This window comes from Rhopilema esculentum, chromosome 14, assembly GCF_057945365.1.
Source record: "Rhopilema esculentum isolate cy_ngs chromosome 14, ASM5794536v1, whole genome shotgun sequence".
NCBI classification, from domain to species: domain Eukaryota; kingdom Metazoa; phylum Cnidaria; class Scyphozoa; order Rhizostomeae; family Rhizostomatidae; genus Rhopilema; species Rhopilema esculentum.
In genome coordinates this window covers 6,002,792-6,016,322 of record NC_142828.1, presented here as the reverse complement: position 1 = coordinate 6,016,322, position 13,531 = coordinate 6,002,792, and the positions used below count along the sequence as shown (strand labels likewise).

The following is a 13,531-nucleotide window of genomic DNA, read 5'->3' as shown; positions in this document are numbered from 1 at the left end:
GAATATCTTATATTCCACAACTTAGGGTTGGCCACAGCAGATTGAGCTTTCACCAATTCAAACACAATTTTAGGGATATCATTAACCCAATATACCCCGCAAATGATGGCGTTGAGGATACTGAGCACATTTCTTGCGCTTCCCCTTTTTTGACGAGGAACGAAGTGATCTTCTCGTTGGAATATTTGCACTACTGCGACCATATGGATGTACCAACCCTTCAAGCAATATTTCAATTGAGCTATTACTGTACGGTGGTAAAGACTTACCTAATGAACTTAATAGAAATATATTACAATTAAAGTTGCAGTTAATCCGCAAAACTGGTCGACATGTTTAAGATTACCCCTAATCTTGCCACATGCCACTTCCTCATATTTTATATATTTTTAGTACATCTGATGTAGTTAGATGTATGCATAAGTTTCACGAAACCGTTCTTTTTTCTCACGTTTAATTGCTCCGGGGTAGACATAGTACGTTGCTCTCAGAGAAATCGTCCTAATAGTGTCGTAGACTAATTTCCTGTAGGTAAAGTTTTTTGTAATATGTCTTTGTAAAACTTTTATTGCAGTATATATATAAAAAACAATTTTTTCTTTTCTATACACTGTACACTTTAACAAAGCCCGCTGTTACCCCCCCCCCTCCCCAAGTCAAAGGAAAAGGAAAGGAAAAATGCTCTTTATTCAGAAAATTAGAAATAATTCCATTAGGACAGCTGCGTTTATTCAGAATAGAAATAGAAGGGTAAGTTTGGATAAAGCTCAAAGTCGAAAAATGGCTGCAGCTAACGCCTTTCCGCCTCTTCCAGAGATCAGCACACAAAAATACTCTCAGATAATGTTTTAGAATTATCATTCGATAATATCTCCAATAGTTGATAAAAGTCAATCTCAACTCAACAGAACAAAAAAAAAATTCAAAGCTTTTTTGTAGCAGTATGTCTACATCTAAGGTTTATTCGAAAAATTCTCCATGGTTAGCGAAGCAAACATTCAACAGCAGTTTCAAGAAACGGTAGGCCTATTGGCAACTAAACAAAGTAACAAAACACATTTTCAGATATGGACTTGACTCTAAATTCTATGACTTATTTACTATTTTTGGTAACTAAATCGAAAATATTATGGAACACTGATTGGCCAAATAACGCATTCAAGGAAGCGAATCTCGTTATAACAAAAAACATACATAAACAAAACATAAAGTCAAGTCTGTGTAATTAGAACTGATTGGGGGGTCGTCAAAATGTTCGAAGTTGGAATTATAGAAGTTCATATTATAGTGGTTACTGTTAGGAGTTTTCAATGGACCTGAAAGCTTTGCTCGAATGAGTAAATGGAGGTCGAATTGTATCAGTATGTATCTAGTAGTGGGTGATGCAAATGAATGGTGATACGTCTGGCGAAAGAGTCTATTACACAATACTAAATAGGGGGGGGGGGACAAATATAATTAACCATAGACTTGGATGCGATGATTATCTTCAGTGAAGAAAAATAACTTCTGAACTGAAAGAAAGTAGGTTTTCACATGACTACTGTGTGATAAACTGGAAAATTATGAAGAAAAGCTTAGAAATATGTTTGGGGTGTATCAATTCTGATTTATACGTTTTCTATACTGTCCACATATACTGGTTTTGCTATTTTCCTAACAAGAGGAGCTTTCTACATCTTTCCCTGTCTCTTTTTGTACTTTTAAGTAGCAGAGTGTAAACCTCGCTTGAATTCTAAAGACTATTTGGTCCTTTAAGCCGTTACTAACTAGAAATCTTTTTGGTATTTGGATCGTTAAGATGGCGGTAGACAATAAAACAGGGTCAGGATTTTCTAACTGACAGTCATGCATATATCACGTGAAGGCAGGTTAACGCCATTTCTGCTTCTCTTATTCGCAACGGAAAAACGTCATAGCAAAACGTGTTTCACTTTCCAATAATGTAATTAATAAGATTTCTTAAAGGTCAGTTGAAATGCACTATTGGAATGCTACTTATACAAAATCTACAAACTCTAATGAAACAATTCGAAATACTAATAACCAACAGGAATTACAGCGAAGATCTAGCCTGTGTCCCTACAAAAACAAACATTTTTAGCATGACCAATCATATGAAAGTCTGTAAACAAAGAAAATCATGTTTAGCCAGGTACTTTAGACATTTCCGCCGCCAATTCTAATGAAAATAAAACAAATATCGAACGATAGACGCACGTGATAAGGACACAGCTAGTATCTTTACTGACAATAAATTTATGTACATATTTTCATTTTCAAATATTTACATCATCTACAACCAAGCAAGATGTGCGTATTCTTTCGACTGGCCTAAGTTTGTTAACGATAGCTCGTTGTTTACATTGTTCGTTTGACTGGCCATTGTCTGATCAACATAATAAGTAGGCTGGAACCCGGTAGCGGGTCTTTGAGCGGGGTAAAGAGGGCTGACAGCAGATTGTGTGTACTGCGGCGTATACGCGAGCTGATTCACTTGCGGAGCGTACATCTGCTGTCCATACTGGAAGGGCTGCATAGCGACATTCTGCGGGACAATCTGCGTTTGCGCATTAGGCATTACATAGTTTGATAAGTATTGAGATCCTATGACTGGCTGTTGATACTGCTGTGTTTGATTAAAATACACTGCGGGCATGGGAGGGCGGGTTTGAGTATTCGTTTGATTGGGGAATTTCCTGTTTCTATTCAATTGGTCCGTATGTTGTGGCTTATTTTTGGGTCTATCAGTTCCTGCAATAGTTTCAATAGTCTGTGGGACATTGGTTTTTTCTATTACAGCCTTTTCTGTAGTCGGTTCTGCTTTTTTCTTCTTTTTAACCTTCTTTTTTCCAGACTTGTCTTTGGCTTTTTTAGACTCTTTCTCGCCTTTTTGTTTAGATTCACCAGGCTTCACAGTTTTACTTTTCTTTGCAACCTTCTTCCCATCTTTCTTGATTTTTCTTTTCTTAACAGAACCCTTCTTCCTAGTCTCCGTGCCATCAAGTTTGACAGGCGATTTTTCATCCGCGTCGGGCCCTAGATGTGCTTTTACATTTGGAGAGATCACCTTAGAGCTACTTACAATCGTTGGGTTTGCTACGGATTTTGCTACTGGTGATGAAGTCGTAACGGTGACGACAGTAGTAGGTTTTGTTGTGAACGACGCCTTAGGCTTGAAAAATGGCGACTTCATGTCTAGTGAAGGAGGATTCGGGAAACAGGGAAGTTTTGGCTTACCCTTAGTCTCTGATAATGTTGGAGACTTAGACTCCGTTAACGATGGAGAAGTTTTAGTGGGTGTAACAACCGGAGAGGTATTTACCCTAGAGGTAGTAGCTTTTACCCCCGGTGAACTTACAATACTGGGCTTTCTAGACGAACAGGGTGGAGATTTTTTAGGTATGCTAGATGTTGTTTTGTTGGCAATTGGTGTCGATGTTGCTGTCGACTTAGCTGTGGGACTTAAGCTCTGTTTTCCACAAACATTTGTTGTAGACACTGGGTCTGCCAGTGAAGGTAGCCGCTGGCTCGTTGTAGATAAGCTTTTATTAACAGATTCTGCAAATCCAGATTCTGTAGTTCCAACAGAGACTGTAGACACACCAACCAAAGTTGTATCTCTTGTCTCATTTTTGATTGAAGCTTCATTCGGAATAGACCCTGCTGCTTTACTAGCTTTTTTCTTTTGGTCCACAGCTACTTTTCCAGTGTCCATTTCATCATTTTTGCCTTCTCCTTCCATAAGAACATCATTTTGTTGAGAGCTTAGGCCACTTTTCACTGTCAGAACATAGTGAGAATCCTGTTGGCAAACCTTGGTTGGTTTTTCTTCAGCGACATATCTTTCTAATTCCATGGCTTCCTTATCAAGGGCTGTTTTAACAGCCAATGAGTTACTCTTCGCAGCTTCAACATCATTAACATCATTGTTTCCAGGTTTTTTGTCAGTCATTAATATATCATCGTCATCAGATAGCAACAATTTCTCCTCGTCTGAGATATTGATATTTCCATCACAAATGTCTATATCAAAACCATCTAAAGCGTCCTCTATATCATAAAAACAGATATCTTTTTCCTCAACTTCATTCTTTTCTCCGTCACCTTTTTCTCCGTGTAGAACTTGCGGACTGAGTTGTGAGGAAATAGCATTTGCATCTGAAGCAACCTCAACATCAACTCCAGGGCAACTTTCAGTTGCAGGTTTTTCCTCTAGAGCAACATTTTCAGACGATTTATTGAGTTGAAGATCACTACTTTCAGCAGCTGGAGATCCATCACTCTCAGCAGGCTTCGTTGCTGACTCGATTTTTATGTTTCCTTTGTCCTCTTTCTTTCCTGCCTTTTGCAGTGGTAGTGACAATGACCTGCTAATTTGTCTTGTAGATTTTCCAATATATCCTAAGACCTTTAAGGTTGTGGCTGAAAATTTCGACAAAGCAGACCCTTCCTTTATCTGGTTCGTATCATCTTGAGAAATAAGCTCAGGTTTGCTGCTTGCACTCCCTTGCAATGACTCGCTTGAAGTCCTGTCTCCGCCAGTAATAGATTTTGATAGGTCTGTGCCCTTGTCGCATGCTTCCTTTGAGCTCTCTGTTTCACGAAAGGCCATGTTCTCTTCAAGAGTACCATCATTTGATACTCTTTCCTCCAATACTTCCATAATACCAGGTTTTTCTTCCATCTCTGAGACCATTACGTCACCATCCACACTACTGCTAGTGGCAGTAGCTCTATTCCCGCTTTCAAACCGATCATAATTCTCTGCTGATGAGTCTTCAATGTTAAGAGAAGCTCGCTCTTCGAGAACCTTATTTTCTCCTTTTTCAGATGGATTACTCTGAAGCTTTTCACCATTAACACTTGCTATAGCGTTTTCATTTGTGTCTAACTGACACATGCCAGGTTTCTTCCCATCTACTGTGTCTTTATCATCTTCATCGTCTCTCATCAAAGGTCTATTTTCGACCAAAGGCGATGACATCCCTCTCTCTGAGCCAGTGGATAGTTTTCTGGTCTTTTCCAATCTTGGCCTTTTGTTCATGGTTTCAATTTCTTCATCTCTAACCTTACGTCTTCGGCCCTCACGCATTTGGACTGGATCGTTAGTGCCGAATCGATACCCTGGAGGAGGGGGTGGGGGCCTCATCGGAGGTGGGCCATGACCATCCAATGGCATTCGTCTTCCTGGTGGCGGCATAAATCTTGGTGACATGTCATCATCACTTTCAAAATAGCTGTAGTTGCCTCCTCCATAACTTCGATCTAATCCTAGGCTGAAATCATCAGGGTAATATTCATATGAGTACGAGTCCCAGTGCCAACGTTCCTCATCAAATGAGCCCCAGCTGTTGTTGTGATGAAATGCCGGCTGTGAGAAGCTATGTGGAAAAGGTGGCCTGTCAGCAAAGTCTCCCATCCTGCCAAAATCATCACTAATTGGGCGTGGGATTGGCTTCTTTAAATGCCTAGCTACAGTCTCCAACAGAATATTTGTCATTCGACGATGGGCCTTTTCATTCCAGTGAACACCATCATTTGCTCTGTGGTGAGTAAAATGACGAAACACATCTGCGAAATCAGCAATTGGTATGCCCTCCTTTCTCATAATACCACGAGCTATATCATTGCATCTCAAAACTTCATTAATTTTTACAAAGTCTTTACGATCCTCCAAAAACCCGGCTTTGGACCTAATGTCAACTGGAGGCGTGGTTGTCCAAGCAAAGAGAATGCTAGGGTGGAGCTCTTTAATAAGTTTTACAAGTTTCACCAAGTTGGGCCCATAACCTTCATACCCTTTTGTTCCGTACCTATGAACATCCCAAAGACATGAATTCATGAAAATAATATCTGGTTTCCTCAACTTTTTAAGGAGCATTTCAATGTACTCGCCAAAGCAAGCTGTGATAAAAAAATAGAGAACTTTCGTTTGGCTGTCATGCAGATACTTGCGCACCTCTCTGTATTTGGTCGAGTTTGACATCTCACCCTTTTTCCCACCTTCCATCAACTCGTCTCCAAGGAAACATAGCTCTCCCTGAAAAACAACACCTCGCATTCTTACATCAGTTATTTGTTCGGCAGCTTGACTTAGGCCTTCTTCATAAGCGGGAAAGAGAGGAATCAATGCGATTATTTCAATGAACTTATAATGAATGCGATTTTTTTGCATTAATCTATGTACGGCTTCATTTCAAATACCAGTTCATAGGAGGGACAAACAGACAAACATTGTTATGTGAAAGAAACAAAAAATTCAATTTAACTATGTGTGAACAATATTATTTTATTCTCAAACAGCCTGTCGCTTGCCTGATGGAATCATATATCCAGGACTGGACTGGCTCAGTGAGTATTTTTCTCTTCATTAGCTAGGTATTTATTTTACTATCACAAACAAATTCAGTGTGTAATGTTTATGAACGTCTGAAACAAATTTGTTTTAAACAGTTAAATAACCATGATATGAAATATACAGTAGGGGCCTTGGTTGCATCAACATGGTAAAGATTTGTAAGTACCTTCAAGAATTCTGTAAATTATAACAAAGGTTCTTAAGCCAGAGAAGAACTGTTGACTTTTATCAAACAAAAATTATTAAAAACATTCTCAAGGGTTTTCATGTAGAACAACCGTTTGAACCTGCATAAGACACACACATTAGATAAACTGCCTTTGTCTTCATATTTCTACTTTTGATGAACATGAGAGAAACAAAGGTGCTTCTTGCAAAAGGATATATTTTTGAAAAAATTTCCTGCACAACTTTTGTCAGAAAGGATTTCCTGCGACCACCCCGCCGTATGGTCGGGTAGGTTTTCATACCTTGGTCTGAAGTATAAATAAATCCCAGCAGTGTAAAATATGCGGGAGCAAGGACAAGGTTTGTGGCAAATGCATTGAGGAAAGATTCGGCAATTGAACTCAAAATCGGATATTTTCACAAAGGAAACTGAAGATAATAGGCTGCTCAAAAAACAAACTTGGAAATATTCACTGTGCCTTCCCCTTTACCCAAAAAGCTGATATTCCACCTCTAATATTGGCAATTTATTAGTAAAAGAGGAGCTTTTTACCCAAGGATATTATCGAGCCATATTGTATATTATCGAGAAACTTATACAATAACGACATTGATTTAAAAGAGGAATACGAATAATGCAACTACATTGTTTTGCATACCTTTGCACGAAGTTCTTGATCTGTCAGGTAACGTTTATCTTGAAACAATAACACAAGATCTTTGTACATAGATCGTTGAACTAAAAAGAATAAAACAAATGTTATAGAATAAGAAACAAATGTCATAATAACAAACGTGCTGAGAAATGGTGGAGTACAGCAAAAAACAGGCACATTTGTAGGCAAAAAGGGGTTTTTTACGAGAAAGCTTGCATTTATACAATGAGAACCAAAAGGTATTTCTTAGAACCAAAAGGGGCACTTTTTTTAAAAAAAGATGCCACAAAATTTGTTGCTGGAAAAAAATGTGTGGACAAATGACCCCATTAGTCCCACGGGTTCCCCAGCACTGGATGACAATGGTAAATGAACAGTAAATGGATCAATCAGAACCATGAATATGAAATTGTTTGATTGTGACAATATATGTTTTGTTATGATTCTTATGATAAATGGTGTATGAAGATTTATGCATATGGGGTTTCACAAAGAAAACTACAAAACCCCTACTTGGTATGATTCCTACTTCTCATGGTCCAAATCAGTTTAAAAACTAGAAACCCTCTCTATTTCTAATGTCTAGGTTTAGGCTACCATATACTCCACGTATATAAAAGAGTGTAAGCAACTAAATAAAAAATAAGCTTTCTTTCTTTCTTTCTTTCGTTCTTTTCTTTCTTTTTTTCTTTCTTTCTTTCTTTCTTTCTTTCTTTCTTTCTTTCTTTCTTTCTTTCTTTCTTTCTTTCTTTCTTTCTTTCTTTCTTTCTTTCTTTCTTTCTTTCTTTCTTTCTTTCTTTCTTTCTTTCTTTCTTTCTTTCTTCCTTTCTTCTTTCTTTCTTTCTTTCTTTCTTTCTTTCTTTCTTACTTTCTTTCTTTCTTTCTTTCTTTCTCTCTCTCTTTCTTTCTTTCTTTCTTTCTTTCTTTCTTTCTTTCTTTCTTTCTTTCTTTCTTTCTTTCTTTCTTTCTTTCTTTCTTTATTATTTCATAAAATATGGTGCTCATAGGGGAAGAGGAAGATGCAATAGCTATACAAAGTCTTCTGACAGGCAGTGTACCTTTGTACAAAGAGGTCTGCAAAATCGGGTTTCTAAACAACAATTAATTATACATGTGGTTAATCGTTTTCCTCAGCAATTTCCATCATCTCCTTATTACCATCTTCATTTGTTCATTCCTTCATGGTTGCAGTAATGTTTTACAAACGGTTGCAGTAATTAATTGAACCAAGATGCATTGCACCATTTGATCCTTTTGGGAAACAACGTAATGTTGAAACCGCCACCCACCCCAAAATAATGATTTCAAGATTTCTTGTTGGTGCTAAATTCAAAAACAAGACCCTCCGTTGGTAAAATTATACCTTATGCCAAATTTCCCTATTGTTTTTTTGAAGAAGCATTAACTGAAATTCATGATGAGCTCCAGACCCTTTCACATGCAAAATGGAATTCCATGATAGGAAGATAAATAAACTGACACTTTGCGCTGCCAGTTTTAGAAGTGGCACAAAAACTTTGTATTTTCAAGACCATGGCAAAATTGTACCAGTTTTTTATCTGCTATGCAATCTGTTTGCAAAAATACAAGAATTTTCAGTACGATTTGGAGAACTGCTTCAGTAAATAAAGAGTTTCCAGCAAACTAGAAGCACTAAAATTGGAAAATATTCCTTTCCTTCAGTGGCAACCATGGTGTAGTTAGGTAACTATATAGTACTATATTCTGTGACCCTGACATACAGATCTGTAGAGTTGGAAGGTCCCTTCTTATTATTCAAATGGATGTTGGAATTACATGCTCTGTAAAAAGACTGTTAGTTTAGTTAGTTGTGTCAAATAAAATGCTGTTTACAATTTATTTCCTTTTATTTACTTTTGGGAAACAGGAATTTTGTAAGTTGAGATTTCAGAGAAAGGGGGTGGATTAGCATGGGCCTCTTTTATAAAAGGCTCCAGGGCCCTTTATTTTTGCCACTCCACTCCTAATTTAGCCAATTACTAGAAGCAGATTTGGGGTTACAGGTAAGGGAGAGATACAGGTAAATCTTTCTTTTGTATTTATATTTTTGTACTATGTGCTACATGTTAATAAAACAATTTACTACTGCTTCATTGTCTGTGACAATGTGCCTTTTGTGACTGGATGCTAGTTAAACATCTCTCCAATTACCTTGAAATGAATGTTCAGGACTTTCAGTTAAAGCAAACTTAAGTAAGTAGCATTAAAATGCAAAAATATTTGGCTAATATGATCAAAGGTATTCCTGCCTTAATGGATTACGCTGCTTGCTACGGCTGGCCTAGCTGTGGGAGTGGACGACATTTGAAACTGCAAGGAAAAACCTATCGGGCAAGAAGGCATGGCAAGAAGATTTATTTTCTGGAATTGAATGATGATAATGGAAGCTTCTCCTTTCGCTGTTGACATATCTGTCACAGGAATCAAACAGGGAACCAAATTTTTCTAGCCACAGCTTCACTTCAAGGGGGGCACAATCAAAGTTGTCTTTGATTGGGTTAAATTGTTTAATTATCAATGAGGTGTGAATTTCACTCCTGTAAAAATAAAATTAAGCACATTAGGGGACAGACTGCCTTTAATGAGCCTGTTATAGCTCATTCAATTCCTTTTGTCAAGGCAAACAGGGCCGGCTGCCAAAAATGTAATTGTGGCAAGGTAGCATGAATATCTGGTGCATCGTCTTACACTCCCCTTATTCAAATTTAGAGTTTATCTTTTTGACAGACATGCCAATAATGAAATGTAAAGATGAAATTGGTTATGCATTATGATGTAATAAAATGGTGTAAATTTCTGTTGTATCTTTTTTAATACCCCATGGTGGATTCTTTTAACAAGAGATTGGCATGCTAGAAATTTTTAAAGGATGAATTTTCTCCTTGAAATATTAATTTTCATTTCCAGGGTGGGGACTTTTTTGAAGGGGGGTCCAATTTGAAGAGCTATAGTATGGTGACTTTTTTAACTCTAAATTCGATAACACAGCAAAATACTCAATGAGATCACCAACATATAATTAAACTAACAAGGTATCTGAGAGTCTGTTCCTACTAACATCAGCACACTTTGATTTTGTACTAAATAGCCTTCACATATAATTACATAAACATCCCTGAGTTATTAAGAAAAACATTTGGGTATAATGACTCTGGCTTGCTAAAAATTTTGGAACACAATCTTTAAAATTGAAATACTGTTGTGAACTGGGCCTGGACAATTTTATGAGTTACAAAGGAAATATTTTACAAAATTTTCTATTTTCAAGACAAAATCTTATTGATTGACTGAATCATACTCAGGTGCACAGGTCATGAACCTGAACAGCAAGCTATGAAACAGGAAGCAGGAATATACAGAGCAGTATGTGTTTGCTAGCCATGTGGGTTGGCCCTAGTTTGGGTAATTTATGAATTCTTCTCAACCACTTCAAATGTATTTTATTCTGAAAACAAGATTATGCCTGGATGAGATGTAATGCAAAGATTCAGAAGGAGGCAGGTATTTAGAAGGGGTTGAAAATAAAAATAACCATATTATTTGATACTTTCTGAGCAGTACAGTATTTTTTTTTAAGTATTCTGATCCTAAAATGCTTGGCAAAAAATTCATAGGCAAGCATTACAAAGCGTTACTACTCAAATTAAATCAACCAGAATGGATCCCAAATATTTTAAGGTAAATTTTGATCCCCAAAAATGTGCTATCTAGGAAGATGAAATACTTATTTATAAAATATAGGAAAATGATTTTTACATTTGCACAGTGAGTTGTGTGGTGGCTAAAATATTGTTAGCTTATAAATGGGCTTCAAACACAAAGGCATTTGTCACCTGTTTTTATGATACTGGTTATCTGCAAATCTCTTGAAAACATGGATGCTGTTTCCTTATAAGTAAGTTTTTTTACTTTTACAACTATTTAAAAAAACCTTACTAAACCAAAAAGTTGCCAACAACTTACATTATGGATTACAAAAAAGAACAGATATGAGAAAAAAATTAATTGTTTCAAAATTTAAGGCACAACGAATTGGCCTAAGCTTCATGTATACAACATCAAACAAGAGAATATTGATTGCTTTTTACTTTGCAATGCCCTTCAAACTACAGGCTAAAGGTAAGAACAGCCCAAGTTGCTCAGGCCCTCCCACAACCAAAACAAAGAGGGAGGGGGAGATATATTCAAAAGAAATTCAGCAGGGATGATTTTCAGACAGTAAGGAAGGAAGATTTCATCTTTATATTTATGCTTGGTACGTTTATGATGAAAAGCGCGAATGAAGGTCAGGTCGCCTGCCAGACTTCACAAGGTGTAAACGATCCCAAATTAGGCCAGTTGAAGACAAGGTGTCTAGTAGAGTCGAGATACGTGGTTTTTACGTCCTAAAAATTTACCTGAGTCGCCAATGTACACGACAGTTTTGCCTTTAAGAAGTTGAGAAACATCTTCAGGCAGGAAAATTGCCGACATTATTCAGAAGACATCAGAAAATGGATGCATCTATTTGGATGTTTTGCAATCCAACACCACCATGCACGAAAGTCACCCAAACTTCCCCAGTTAATTTGCGCACACATGTGAGAGGCTGCACTTGATTGAATTGCATTGCAAGGGTCCATCGAAAAATGCGACATTAGGGGTACTTCCACGGGGGACTTTAACGAACTGATATGCAGCCAGTTTTTCACAGCAGTGATTTTGGAAACATCAAACTTAAGGAGTCATTCACTCGTTAACTGAATGAGAGATTACCTTCAATTCCCCCAAAAATACCTCCATTTGGCTTATACTGTTTACAAAAAGTTAACGGTCAATGCCCCCATGTTCTATGACAATTTCTGTATATGAACCTCCATCATTGAAATTGGCAAATGTAGCAGCTTTTCTTAAAGCTTGAATGTTGCTGTAGGGGACAAGGGAATCTTAAGACCCCATATATTAGCAATATATTATCTTAAGACCCCAATTAGGAATCTTAAGACCCCAATATATTCAGCCTGGGTCGGCTTTCCTATCATACCGACACTTCATAGAATTGTAGCATTTTGCTCCGTTAAAGCATTCAACAATTTGATTGGAATCACTATAAGAAATAGAGAAAAGAGAGAAAAAAGAAGGGGAGAGAGACAAACGAGAAAAGAAAGAAAATGAAATAGACAACAAGAAGAAAAGAAACATTATTTCTTCTTCTCCTGTTTTCTCTATTTAATCCGGTGTTCATTCTTCTCTTTCCATCGATAGCTTTTATTTCCTTTGTTGGCCGATACGTTTAACGTTTAACCCCTTTCTACCTGGCGCTATTGCATCACAACTGTTAAAGGAAGACGCTCGACACAATGGTAACGAATGCATCTAAAAAATGTATAGAAATCTAAATTTGTGTTAACAAAAATACATCACCTTGGACAAGATTATAGGATTGCTTTCATTTGCTCTCCTCAAACCAAGGCATATGCCTCTTGAAAAGTTTAATCGTCATTCTTATATAAATTTTCTAGTCTAAATGCTGGTGTTTATGTTTTTTTAGCAGAGAAAACCAAAGAAGCTGTTATCAATAGCCGACTCAAGAAAGCAAGCAATGCTGTGGACTCGGTGATATAAGCAAGCAGGGGCACAGTGTGAGTTAAGTCGTTTTGGGTGCTGCAAAAGACAAAATTTTCCCTATAAATTCAGATAAAGTAGTCAAGTTTAAAACTTCTTAGACAAATTTGTTTTTTTTTCGGGGAACTGTAGCCCCCTTTTCCAGTGTGTACATAAATTTTTTTGGAAACGATAGAATTCTGGATGATTGTGTGACATCACTGATGCAGATCAAAATGTAATACAAAATGTTTGTTGGAAATCGCAACATCATTTACTGCCTTTGAGATTCATCGCATAGCCTTGTGTCAAATGAAGTACAGCAATTTATCATCAATATCAGTATCAGTATCAATATCAACATCAGCATCGATTTCAGTATCAATATCAAGATCAGCGTCAATATCATTCTCAATATCAATACCAGTATCAATGTCAGCATCAATATTAGTATCAATATCAATATTACCATCAATATCAGCATCAATATCAGCATCAATATCAGTATCAATATCAATATCAGCATCAATATCAGTATCAATATCAATGTCAGCATCAATATCAGCATCAATATCAGTATCAATATCAATATCAGCATCAATATCAGCATCAATATCAGTATCAATATCAATGTCAGCATCAATATCAGCATCAATATCAGCATCAATATCAGTATCAATATCAATAGCACCATCAATATCAGCATCATCATCAGCATCAAAATCAGCATCAATATCAGTAT

The 13,531-nt window shown here is 36.9% G+C and overlaps 1 protein-coding gene across 1 annotated transcript; it reads right to left on the bottom strand.

Annotated features, from left to right (window-relative positions):
- Positions 1–841: 841 nt before the first annotated feature.
- LOC135696061 (uncharacterized) lies at positions 842–11,794 on the bottom strand. Its single transcript, XM_065215331.2, has 3 exons — positions 11,604–11,794; positions 7,189–7,268; positions 842–6,043 (listed from the first exon to the last, which is right to left on the bottom strand). The coding sequence occupies exons 1-3, from the start codon at positions 11,677–11,679 to the stop codon at positions 2,297–2,299; spliced, it is 3,903 nt and encodes a 1,300-aa protein (XP_065071403.2). The 5' UTR covers positions 11,680–11,794; the 3' UTR covers positions 842–2,296.
- Positions 11,795–13,531: the final 1,737 nt, after the last annotated feature.